General features: G+C 50.4%; 1 protein-coding gene across 1 annotated transcript in view; it reads right to left on the reverse strand.

The window, feature by feature from the left end:
• Positions 1-296: 296 nt before the first annotated feature.
• Positions 297-13,357, reverse strand: part of MTR (5-methyltetrahydrofolate-homocysteine methyltransferase) — a 40,404-nt gene continuing 27,343 nt past the window's right edge. The window contains exons 21-31 of the mRNA XM_014529294.1: positions 12,386-12,453; positions 11,703-11,823; positions 8,699-8,780; positions 7,731-7,829; positions 7,148-7,223; positions 5,876-6,031; positions 5,127-5,323; positions 2,595-2,795; positions 1,677-1,869; positions 1,436-1,548; positions 297-974 (exon numbers count right to left, since the gene is read on the reverse strand). Of these exons, the coding sequence (XP_014384780.1) occupies positions 888-974; positions 1,436-1,548; positions 1,677-1,869; positions 2,595-2,795; positions 5,127-5,323; positions 5,876-6,031; positions 7,148-7,223; positions 7,731-7,829; positions 8,699-8,780; positions 11,703-11,823; positions 12,386-12,453 (1,393 nt within the window). The 3' untranslated portion in view covers positions 297-887. The remainder of the gene's footprint in view (positions 975-1,435; positions 1,549-1,676; positions 1,870-2,594; positions 2,796-5,126; positions 5,324-5,875; positions 6,032-7,147; positions 7,224-7,730; positions 7,830-8,698; positions 8,781-11,702; positions 11,824-12,385; positions 12,454-13,357) is intronic.

The following is a 13,357-nucleotide window of genomic DNA, read 5'->3' on the forward strand; positions in this document are numbered from 1 at the left end:
TTGTTGCTCGAATTGGGTGTTGTTTTTTGTACCTTGTCATTCAAATGACTGATTTGATCATCCACTTCATCCAGCCTACTTTCACTTCCTTCCAGTGTATTCTTGGTATCAGATATGATAGTCTTCATTTCCGACTTGTTCTTATTCATGGTTTCTATGTCTTTTCTCATGCTGATATAGTTTCCACTACACACAGCTTCTGGAAAACAACTAAAAGAGATGTTAACGGACCTTAACGGCTCCTCTCTCTTCCCACCTTTTTTTACTCTTAGGGCTAAGAAACATGGAATCATGAGTGGACAAAATGCTTAGAGAGCATGACTGTATTTGACCACACGAACACATACAGCTGGAGTCTTCCTGACAAGCCAGCAGTTACGGAGTGCCTTTGCCAAAGGGACGTCTGCCATCCTTTAAATACGCCTTTAGGAGATGAAAGAGCAGTTATCCTCTCTTCCCTGTCAGAGTCCACGGTGGCAGCCACTGGGTTAAAACGCCCCACCGCTCACAGCGCCATTCTGCCACAGGGTAATGTGCTCTATTCAACGGAGTCTCAGCCTTTTTTCTGAGATGAAAAAACAACACCGAGTGTCCTCCGAGGTCCCAGGTAAAACTGAAAACAGCAGGTGGACTTGCTGTGACACGCACAGGCTCCCATCTCCAGCTCATCCCCGAGCATACGCCCCGGTTGCTGCTGAGGGTGACACTGCAGCTTGTTCCCAGGAACCAGGGGAGACGCTGCTCCTCCAGGGTTCACCGAACTACGGCACACAAAGCCGCGCAGATGTTGCCCATGTGTGTGGGCTGTGTGTTGCTGTTTCCTTAAGGCACTCTGGGCTATATTTCCTTGAGGATCATCAAGTATAGAAAAGGTACAAAACAGGAAGTTAGTCTGTGTCATATCCCAAAATGGGTCCAAGCCATTTCTCCACCTCGGCCACAGACATGTTCTTCCTCAGAGCATAATCCTCAACCTTCGAAAGATAAAAAGCAGCTTATTAGACCAAAATAATACGGGTGACTTGAACTGCAGCACCATTGAAGGGTCCCTCTGCCCAGAAATATTAAGTACCTTCCATTTCCTATCTTATTAGCTGAGATAAATGGAGAGGAATAGTTGTCTATTCACTAAGTTGTCTAAGCTATGGGCAAGAAGCAACATGTAGTAAATATCTAAATCTTAGAAGCTGGCTGGGGTCTGAGCGTGTGCATGCATGTATGTGTGTGCACACGCACGTGAGTGTGCATGCATGAGTGCGGTCTGCATGTAGATGAGAGGGCCAGAATCAAGACCTTAACTAAGGTAAATGTCTTTATCCTTTCCTTCACATTTTATTCTCATTTATATGTGAAATACAATAGATTCTATAGTTCCACTTAAAATAAGACAGGGGTCCACCCGGGGAAGCCACATATCATGAAACAGCTAGCTTACCTGGTCCTTGGAAATCTTCCCCACAGCAAAGTATTTGGACTTCAAATTGGAGAAGTAGAGGCCGGACACGGCTGAAGCAGGAGCCATCGCTAACGACTCTGTTAACCGAATGCCTGCAGAGAGCAACACAGGAGACATGCTCACACTCTCGGTGCCCAGCACAGGCCTGGCAGCTGGGCGGCATGTTGACAGAAGTGTATCCACTGAATAACAGAAGCAGACACCACTCCCTGGCACGTACCTGTGCACTGCTCAATGTCGGCCAGCTTCCACATGGTGAGCTTCTCGGTGTGGTCAGGCTGGCTGGGGTAGCCGGGCGCCGGGCGGATGCCCCCATAGCGCAGCTTTCGCAGGTCGGCGACATCCAGCTGCTCGCTGCCACAGTAGGCCCACAGCTCTCTGCGCACCCTCTCGTGGAGCTCCTCCGCAAAAGCCTGGCACCCAGAACAAGGGGGGTCAGGCAGAGGCCAGAGCCCAGGCATCCGTGTGCCTGCACCCCTCCACCAACGCCAGGAGGGCGGCGCCCTTGCCTGGACCAGCCAGGGGAGACCTGGCAAGAGGGCACAAGCTGGATTCTCGACCCCTTTGTAGTGTCATTAGTTGCTCTGCTGGCTCTGTTTTGGCCTCAGATTGGGCACTGAAGTTCCATATTTAATCATCCAAGGATTCTAAGCCCTTTAATGTCAACATTTTCCTGAAGGCTCTTCTACAGCTCACTGTGGCCAGGAAGAAAAGTTGGGACCATTCCAGCTGCTCATTTCTCCACTACTGGCCTCAGGATGGGGGAGGGACCAACCCAGAGCTCGGCTCACTCACTGCATGCAGACGGAGGACCCTAGAGGGGGTCCCAGGATTAGAACTGGAGCTCTGAAACGAGTCTGGTTTTAATTTCTCAGGCTCCTCAGGAAAACCTCACATCACAACAGAAAACGGAGACATGAGAACTAGGACAATAAAGTCGAGGTTCTCAGGGTGACTTGAACTGCAGCACCATTGAAGGGTCCCTCTGCCCGGAAGGTGAAGTGGGAGAACAGTTAGGGAACACACGGTGTAAAGCTGCGTGCTGCTAAGGCCAGTCTGCCTGGTCCCCGAGATGCCCACTCCTGGCGCTGTCTCGGGCCCCGACCCTGCCTCTGTGCTCAGGGCACGGCTGCCCTACCTCCGCCAGCCGGTCCCCCAGCGCCTTGACCATGATGCTGCTATAGTCGTCACCCTGCTCCTCGTAGGCGCGGCTCAGCTCCTCCACCCCGAAGCAGGCGACAGCAAACAGGCCCAGGTAGTCCCGGAGGCCCGAGTGCAGCGGCGCGATGAAGTCCGCAAGGCAGAGGTACGGGTCTGTGCTGGCAGAATCCTTCTCCGCCTGAAATCAAGGGGGGGGGGGGCGGGGTGCGGCATAAGCAGGGACATGGCACCACACACAGCGGACAGCAATACAGGTGAATACAGGTTTGAACAGGGATGCCTGTTTCGTGCGCTGTTACACCCGCAGCACTTAGAAGAGTGCATAATATTCCATACACGTTTGTTGAATGAACAAATGAAATGATATTTTAAAACTATGACCTGGCATACGTAGTCAAGAAACCAGTTAATCCGCTCGTTCACACACCAAGCGCATGTTCACTGCGGCCACAGGCACTGTGCCAGGAAGTGGAACCTAAACATTCATTCAAAATAAAAACTTCCTCCCAAAGCGTTTTCTATTCACAATCAACATTGAACCCTGAAGTTATGATCAGAAGGGGTCCCCCACATATGTAAGCCTCGACTTCTGCATCCACAGTAGGTTACCAAGCTGCCAGCCAGCAGCACAGGCATGGCGGCCCACGGGTGGTGGTTCAGGAGACAGCTGAGGAGGCCCTGGACCGGCCCGAAACCAGACAAGGAACTCAGCAGGGTCTGCTTCTTCCCTTGATTCATATCAAAATGTGGCTCTCTCCCCAGGCCAGGTGCCTCTCCCATTTTTCATCTTCAGCTGATGACTGACTCTTCCCTTCCATTAAGCTGACAAATAAGACTGTAAACATATTTCACAAGCAGTAATTTTGCTGAGACCGTAAACAGCTAATAACGAATATTTACTGAGTGATGCTTACGCTAGGCCAGGCACTGCTCCTGATGCTTTATGTGAATGAACTAATCTAATCCTCTCAACAACCTTGTGAAGGAAGTGATGCCATCAGCTCTACTTCCCGACAAGAACTCCCAGGTGGACAAGCCTGAGCCACTCGCTCAGGGTCAGAGAGTGGCAGCTTGGGGGGTGCTCTCCTGACCACCACACGGCACTAGGACTGGCCAATCAACAGATGAGTGGCTGACCCAGCAGCTCAGGCGCTATGTGCTCGCTGGTTCTGGACACAAGCACAGCCTCCCTGACCGTGGGAGGGACAGTGCAGGACCCGGAAGTGCCAAGAGCCAGGGCAGCTCTGCAGGGAGGAGCTGCTCGCCAGCTGAACTGCCATCAGCTGCTCTGTGCTCACAACGCCGGGGACAGAGCTTCCTGCCCAGGGGCACAGGGCGCAGAGCCCCCGCACGGCAGCGGGGACGGCAGCAGAGCCGCTCGAACAGACCCCCGAGCAGGACCTGCTGCGGCTGGACCTCTCCAGTGCTGAGGGGAAGCAGCTCGAAACACCCATCTGCGTGGGTAACAAGGACGCTGAGAGGTCACAGACTGGACACAAAGGGTTCGGTATGAAAGCGGGTCAGAGGACACGGGACCTGCAGGAGGTCTGTGCCCTTAGTGACCCTGGAAAAGGAGTGGCCAGTTCCCCAGAGCAGAGCCTATCTCCACGGTGTCTGGCCTGAGTGCTGCAGTCACGTGGCCGCCCGTTTCCCTTGTCGTGTGCTGTTTAATGTCCTCAGCTAAGAACCTCTACAGATGTTGTTAGAGTAAAAATACCTGTCACTATGAGTTATACTGTGGTTAGGATTAAAAGCAACACTATCGCTTCTAAATGACTGAAATGGTAGCAAAACTTTGCAAGACTAATTTACTGCAGCCCTTTGTTAATAACTCTGGTGAGTTCTGGTTCCAATTCTTGATTAAGATGATTTTTTTATACAGCTAAAGGGACGGACGTGCCTATCCTATCTGCATTGTGCAAGCTGGGGACAAGTGAAGGAGGCGTGTGGCGCTGGGCCTGCTCTCATGATGCCGAGAGAAGCTGGGCTGTGACAGAACAGCCAGGGGGTGAGGACAGGCTGGGCTCCCCTCCAAGCTCTGGACTCAGCACAGTGTCCACCACCTTCCTGTCCTCCTCTGCAGAACACACACAAACTGCCCCAAAACAAGGCTGCGTGGAAATTAAACAAGACGGTCCCTCAAGAGCCCTGTGAGCGCCTGGCCCCAGGTACACATTCAGCCGAGGCTGGTCCCGCCTGTCTCCCCTGAGAGAGAAGCCACCAGCCCACTTTAGTAACATGCGTGTGCACAGCTGACGTATGACCACCCAGGCAGGGGCGGGGCTTCTCCTCCACCGCCTGAGACACCAGCAGACCCGCCCTTGGTGTGCGAGGCCCCGCCTTCTCTCCATGTCCTCACAGAGGCCCCAGGCTGGGCCTGTGACTGGTCATCTGGGGCGGGGGTGGTTTTCAGGCTACCGATTACCCAAAGCTCAGACTTCATTCTTATTTACGTTTTTTGCTTACACCGAGGAGTAGACAGCCTGTGGCAGCCCACCCGCTCTCGTACCTGCTGCCTCAGTCCATAGAAGGTGGCGATGGGCTGCGAGGACCGGGGCTCGGAGCCCGCGGGGTACAGGTGAATGTCGTCCTGCTCGCTCTGCGCGGGCCAGAACCCCACCACGCCCCGGGCCCGCAGCTTCTTCTCCCCAATCAGAGCTCTCAGCATGTTCTGGGCATCATCATAGAGCCTTCTGGCCTCTTCACCTAGGAGGAGAACATGGCAGGGACTCAGTTACAGATGCTAATGACCAGCAGTGCTGCCCTGTAAAGCCACTACCCTCTCCTGTCATTTCTCACCTCTTCCCCTCAAATACTCTCTCAGTGTTTGTCATCAGCGCAACTCAGGGTGAAGCAGTGACGGTTCGTGGTTCCTGCTAGATGCAGCCCTAGTCTTCCCCCACAGCTCACACTGCTTACATTTTCCCACTTGATGAAGGCAAAGCGCAAACCGGTGGCTCCCCAAAGCCATCTGTCACACAGAGCGACCCAAAGCAGGCAAGTCCTCCTGTCGCCGATGCTCCCGTGCACATACAACGCCACTGACCCACAGGAACCTCTGGGGATGTGGAACCCTCTTAAGTGGTTCCTTTTCTTCAGTGCTCCCTCCCGTCCCCAGGCCCAGCCTCAGTAATTCCCACGTAATCTTCAAAAATCAGTTCACACACCACCTCCTCCAGGAAGCCTGCCCTGCCTCCCAGGCTGAGATCCGTCTCACTTGCTTGTGTCAGCGAAGGGAGGAGGAAGCACCGCACTCACCTACAGTCTTGTCGTCAAATATCTTGGGGAAGCCGCGGTTCGGGTACTTGCCCCGGAGCTGCCACACGTCAAAGAAAGGCTTCCAGTCGATGTAGCCAACCAGCGCCTGCAGGTCGTAGTCCTCAAAGACCCGCGTCCCGAGAAACGAGGGCTCCACTGCAGGAGAGGAGAGCCGGGGTCAGCAAGACACGGGCCTGGCGGGGCCCCTGCGCAGAGCACCTGGGACACCTGCTCTGCTGGCTCCCTCGCTCTGTCTCTCTACAATCACCGCAGCTGTTCCACAAAGAGGGGCTTCACATTGTCACAGAGAGGGCGTCATCTGCAGCGAATCGTTAATAAAACCTTCGCCCAGGTAGCCGACTGACCACATCGCCCTTGGGGTCTTCCCTCAACCCTCCCACCCCCACTCCGCCCAAGAAAAAAGAAAGACTTGGGTTAATCTTCACATGTGCAAATGAGGACAATACTAAACTAAAGGTCGCTGTGGAAAGACATAAATACAAAGTTTAAAGACATGAAACAACAAATCTCTATCACCTACGGCTACAGACGCACATAGTCACAGTCTAAGGAGCCGAGGCATCAAATTCAATCCTCACATGTGCAAATGAGGACAATACTAACTAAAGGCCGCTGTGGAAAGACATAAATACAAAGTTCAAAGACGTGAAACAACAAATCTCTTCACCTACGGCTACAGACATACATAGTCACAGTCTAAGGAGCCGAGGCATCAAATTCAGGATCGTGCAGGGGAGGGGGGACCCCAGGGGACCCCCGCCACATGGTACTGTCTTGTTTTCTAAATGGGAGGTAGGCTACTTCTTAAGTGGAAGTGGGTATATAAGAACACGGCAAGATACTGTTCTTACGCCCTGAGTCTAAAATGCCTCACCCGTGAAATCCCTGAAGACTTCAGAGAGGGCTTCCCTCCACAGCACCGGAAGGAGCCGGGCTTAGCAGAGACTGAATCCTACTGCCTCCCACTATGACCCCACACTCAGGTCCTCAGATGGACATGGGCAGAGACCAGCACATCCACTGCAGAGCTGTGTCCGGGACCCGGAGCGGCTGCGGTCACGCTCAGGACAGTGCCTGGTTTTCTGCACATGGAACTGCTTACTTTTCTTTCCAATCGTCACTGTCCCTCATCATCACTCTTAGACACGATCAGGAATCTCCAGCTGCCTGTCTGACTCTGTAGCCAAGTCAATGCAAGCACCCCTGCAGCCCGTTACCACCACAGCCCCCTCTACGCAACACCCAACGGACCTGGGGGAGGCTCAGCCAGCCAGTCAATATGGAAGCTGTGCTTTCTGGCTTGACTCAAGGTTAAGTATCTTCTCTCCTATGAAAAAAAAGAAGTTATATAGTCAGACTCTTGGATTTTTAGCTGCTACCACACAAGTATGTCCAAGGGAGCTCGTCGGGAGGGACGGGAGTAGTCCGTGCTGGGAGCCAGGGAGATGCCGCAGAGCTCCCGTCCCGTCTCCATTTTCTCCGTTTCCTCAGAACGAGGAGCTGTGGAGTGTGCCCAGCACCGTGTCAGTTCCCGTTCCCCTGCTGGCTCGGAGCTCATGTTTTACTCATTCCCATGACTCGGGTCTGAGCACAGCACCTAACACCTACTGCAATACGTACCACCCAATACGTGTTTGGAGGAGTGAAGAAAATTAATTTTAATAGAACCACAAATTGTTGGAAACTCAGACACAGAACTCTGATCTCAACTAGAAAAGAGGACTTCTCTAAAATGTTCCTAAACCTTTACCCTCCTCAAAACAGTCAAGTCACATTGAAAACTGTAGGGTCGGTTTATCACCCAAACAAGCTGTACCCTGGTTTTGTCACTCACCTTGAGAGACTCATAGTGGTCCTGTCTAATGTCCTCATACTCTTCTGTGATCTCCTCAAAGTACTCATCTTTCAGATTCTCATCTAAGAGCTGAGAACACTGAAAACGCAAGATCCAGGTCAGTAAAAGGCACGGAGCAGCACAAGCGGTAAAAACAGGCAACACTGGCTGGTTCTGGCGACACCTCCTTCAGGAAGCCTTCCCGTGTTGACACCATTTCCTCTCCCTTCACCCACTGTGCTAATTCCTGCCTAGCTGTGCAAGCAAGGGTTAACTCAGTAGGCCTGGAAGGTTCCGATCTTGCACAATCGTTTTTCTTTCTTTGGGTAGGATCAGCTGGCCTGTTCCAGGTTAAATGTTTTTAAAACATATATATTTTTATTGATTTTTAGAGGAAGGGAGAAGGAGAGAGAAAGTGAAACGTAGATATGAGAGGGAAACATCAGTCAGCTGCCTCCTGCACACCCCCCACCAGGAACTGAGCTCGCAACCCGCACATGTGCCCTGACTGGGAATCGAACCAGCAACCTGCCAGTGCCCAGATGCCACCCAACCAGCTGAGCCACACCGGCCAGGGCATGATTAAATGTTTTTTGAACTTGAAACGGGTCATTTAAAAAAATTCCAAATTCCTTTCACTCTGGCATGGAGTTCAGAGAGTGTACACTATGTCTGTAAATAATTCTAAATGGCTGAGTTCTCTCTCCCTGGGGCAGTGTCCAGGTCAAGGGTGTCCTGGTGCCACCATTCCTGTCGCTCAGCCAGCACTCCCGCTGGAAGTTCAGGATGGGGACTTTGAAAGCCCAGGGCACGCTCACCGCACCTTTCCAGCAACACACACAATGACAGTGACACCATCAGAAGCCATAAGCTCTTTCACATTTTGAGTGGAATTGGACAAACATAAATAGCTGTTGGGTGACAGCCCTGACGCTCAGCGCTCTCTGTCCTCTCCTCACGACACTCACCACCACCACGCTCTTGGACGCGTCCAGGACGTGGATCACGGGCGCGCTGTACCTGGGTGCGATCTTCACCGCCGTGTGGGTTCTGAAGAGAGAGGTCAGGAGAAAAACACACCCATCAGTGCTGACACCCTACCCCACTCGTGTTCAGAACCGCTGCGTTTCCACGGTGCTTTCCTGGAAAACGTCAAATTTCCCTTGTAAAACAGAATGACTTTCTCCCCACCCTAAGACGGGAAAGGAGCGGGGTCTGTTCCGGGCTATAAAGAAGTCTGTCCTCAGTCCTCTGCCGGCAGGTCCAGGACTAGTCTGGGACCTCGCACTCAGTAGCAGCCTGTCTGAACGAAGCTGAGTGTCTCCCTCCAAAGAAGCTGGGGTACAGCCAGGGCCCTGAGAACCAGACACTAGGCAGGACCACGCTCTGCGGCTGCTCCCTGTCCCTGGGAGACACCGCCAGGCCTGGCCCACCCTCACCGTGGACTTACAGGAAGGAATCTCAGGCCCTAAGTCAATGCAACACAAATAACAGAGACGCAAAAGCAACAAAAATATTTCATGACCTTGGCTCAGCCTCAAATGCCTTCTGCCAAACTTGGAAATGTTAGTGCTGAGGAGGAAACACCCTTTAATCCTTACAACCGCCCAATTAACTACAGTGCAAACACACTGCCCTGACTGCTGAATGTTTAAGCAACAGCCCAGGCCACATGTCTGCTGGTTCAATTAATACATAACACAGTGAAGGGAGAGGCTGGCCGCGCTGCTTCTGGATGCTTTTTAAAACACCTTTCATCTGGTGGCTCATCTGCTAAGAGACAGAAAAGAATGGATGACTTGGAAATATTCCAGTTTGCACCAGCAGCCGTGTGGTTTCCTCATCTTGAACTTGAGTGTGGTGTCCGACCATAAAAAGTGGTCCTTATTTTGAAAGCAGCATATTTACACAATTCGCAATGCATTTCACTACATCTGCTCACTTATTTGTTTATTCTATTTCACACCTGCAGTTTTATTTTTATTTTTATTTTTTTTTAATATATTTTATTGATTTTTACAGAGAGGAAGGGAGAGGGATAGAGAGTTAGAAACATCGATGAGAGAGAAACATCGATCAGCTGCCTCCTGCACACCTCCTACTGAGGATGTGCCCGCAACCAAGGTACATGCCCTTGACCAGAATCGAACCTGGGACCCTTCAGTCCGCAGGCGGAAGCTCTATCCACTGAGCCAAACCGGTTAGGGCATACACCTGCGGTTTTAAAAGGTATTTCATCCTGCCCTAGCTGGTTTGGTTCAGTGGATAGAGCGTCGGCCTTCGGACTGAAAGGTCCCGGGTTCGATTCCGGTCAAAGGCACGTGCCTGGGTTGTGGGCTTGATCCCCAGTAGGAGGCGTGTAGGAGGCAGCCGATCAATGATTCTCTGTCATCACTGATGTTTCTATCTCTCTCTCCCTCTCCCTTCTTCACTGAAATCAATAAAACTAAAAAATAAAATAAAACGTATTTCATCCTGACAATAATCTGTAAGTTCCATTCTCTTTACTAAGCTAATAAATACTCACAGCACAATCACTAGTGACCCGAGACCAGGCTCACTGAAACCCCAGTCACAGCGGCCAGTCACATCCTGCCACTGGTCCTGGAGGGTAAGTCCTTGGTGGAAAAACAAACCTGTTTCTAATGTGAGCAGCAATAGCCACGCCACGGAGTCCTCAAGCACGTAAAGCAATGACTGGATAAATGACGTAACACTCAGATGCCTTCCACACGTGGGTGGGCCGCATCCGGTCAGTGAGAGGCTCTAAGAGAAGACAGTGAGGAGCCTGAGGAAGGACATCTACCCCCAGATGCCTGTGGACCTAGCTCTGCCACAGCAGCTCTGCCTGGTCTCGGCCGCCCACCTTCCCTGAAGATTTCACACCCGGCAGCTCCCAAAATCGCATGAGTCAATTCCTAAAACCCATCGCTCTCCCTCTGTGTGTGTGTGTGTGTTCCTCTGGAGAACCCCGACTAACGCAAACGGTTTAACATACAGTTGTTAAAGGGACCGTGCAAAAGGACTCTGGAGTTCCTCTGACCAGACCTCTAGTGTATTTTTAAATATGTTTTTGTTGATCTCAGTGAGAAAGGGAGAGGGTGAGAGATGGAAACATCAATGATGACAGAGAATCATTGATTGCCTGCCTCCTGCACGCCCCCTACTGGGGATGGAGCCTGCATCCCGGGCAGGTGTCCTGACTGGGAATCAAACCGTGACCTCCTGGTTTATAGGTCGACGCTCGACCACTGAGCCATGCTGGCTGGACTCGAGTGTATTTTTGTATCAGAAAAATAAACTGAATTCTTTATGGGATTGCCAAGTTCAATGCTCCACTGGGCATTATTCCCTGACAAAGTGAATGTAAGGGGCATAATGAAAAGTCTAATACACATAATTAACACATTTCTCACCAAAAATATGACCCCAGGTAAAATCTGACAAACTGAATAATGATGTGACCAAATCTGAACTTTCTCCTCTTGAAGCTGTTTAACCCAAAGCTTTCCCCTTTCAAAAATAACTTCCCAAAGTGAGCCTTCGATTCATTCTTGCTTTCTGTGTCTACTGTCACAGGTTGGAGCTACAAGGGAACCTGGAGTTACTCAGACTCCGGCTTCAAGACAAGGAGTGGCTGAAGTTCAAGCCATGTCTTTGTGCCGAAACGCAGCTTCTCTACTTAGTTTTATTTCGAGAGGAGTGAGTGCTCATTATAAATCTCAGGAACTGAATGGCAGGTGAGAGGGCTAAGGAAAGGAATCCAAGGAAAGGCGAAGGGCGGGGATCCCAAAGGCTTCTCAGATGCGTGCTCTTGTCCGAGTGAAGGTCGGCAAAGTGCACGCGCTTACACACGAGGAGACCGTGTACTAACAAGCACAGGGAAAAGCAACCCAGGTCTTATCACTGTCCTCAAACTCTGTCCTGAGGATGGGACGTGAATGCAGCACAGAGCTCCAGAGCAGGACTTACCGAGAAGTGGTGGCCCCTCCAATCAACAAGGGGATCTTTATAGCTAATCTCTCCATCTCCTTGGCAACAAATATCATTTCATCCAGAGAAGGAGTGATGAGTCCTGACAGGCCAATTATATCTGTTATTTAAAAAAAGGAAGAAAGTACAAATTAGGAGGAGGATGACAGAAAAGGAGGAAAAGTATGAAGACTCATCTAAAAAACTTTGGTAATAAAGACCATAAGACGTAATATGAATTCCCAATTTCTAATTCTAAGACATCTTTTCTAACTGGGGGCTTCGCTTTATTGTTTGCTTTTGGTAGTAAACATGGTTTGTAGCTTAAAGTTGCAATAATGTACTTGCCACAGTTTTGGTGAGCCGGGCACTAGAATACACTGTTAGTTATGAAGTCCCAGACTCGAACACGTCACAGTGTGTGGACATAAACACTGCACAGAGAGCAAAGTCTAATGCACCGTTCTCTTCTAAGAGGCTATCTCATTCCCATCTTCAGGGCTACACGGGGTTTCCGTTCCCTGTTCACCTTCTCAACCCGTCATACGTGGCACTGAGAGCAGCCCCCACAGAGGAGCCGGCACATCACTGTCTGAATGCCCCTCCCAGGCCCCCCTGTGCAGGTCAAACTAGTCCCTGAGAGACAGACACGAAAGGAAATGCCCCGTTTGGTTGCACTGTACCTGCTTTGTGGTCAAGAGCCGCTTTCAGGATCTTATCACAGGGAGTCATGACTCCCAAGTCAATGACTCTGATGTGCAGAAATGGGACGTGAGGAAGCGAAAGAGAATGTGTTACAGACAAGGCTGAAACGAACATTGTTAGCCATCAAATACTGCTGTGAGGTAAGCTGGAGTCACTGAATACTGACAACCACAAGTTCAACTACTATTTAAATGAGAAATATAATTAAGGTAGGCAGAGCAGGATCAAAACCATAAAAATAAAATAATAATAATGAAAAGGGTGAAAGAAAAGAAAAATCAACAAAAGACAGAAAAATCAATTCCATAAAAGCTCTATGTGAATTGTGAAGTGGTAACAAAGGTTAGTAGTCATAGGTGCTGGGTGGCTACAGCCTTAGATCTATTCCAATTCTTACATGCATTGCACTGTAAGCAATCGTTTAAGCGGAGCCCCTTTACAGTGGAGCTGGGTCTGCCAGCACAGGAGCTGCCTTGCATGACTTAGGCCTCAAATCTTGGGAAAGTTAAACCGGCAAAATAACCCCTGTACTGGGCCTAAGCAACGCTGTTTCCCAAAGGACTGTTTGCAAGTGTAACAGAAAAGCAGACATTGTGACTACTGCACCAATGCTTACTGAGCTAAAAGTTACAAACATTGTTTAGAACCATGGTCACTGTGTTACCTGAGCCAACAGAAATGCCTTCCTTCTATGGATGTAATCATTCTCCTTCCCTTTCTCATAAATGCCCTTTGTGTTTGTCTCCAAGCAGAACAGTTATTTGCTGAATTAATGATTCCCAAGTAGCTATTCTTTTTTATCTCATAAATGCTTGTTGCTTCTCATTTTGAAAGGCTTTTTTACTATTAGGTTAACGACATCGCAGGCTCTATTGCATCATCCCCATGAGAAATATGTTTTCTGTCTAGACAGCACTATCGCCTCTAGTACTCTTTACATTTTTCCCCCA

The sequence above is a fragment of the Myotis brandtii genome, unplaced genomic scaffold (genome assembly GCF_000412655.1).
Source record: "Myotis brandtii unplaced genomic scaffold, ASM41265v1 scaffold679, whole genome shotgun sequence".
NCBI lineage: Eukaryota > Metazoa > Chordata > Mammalia > Chiroptera > Vespertilionidae > Myotis > Myotis brandtii.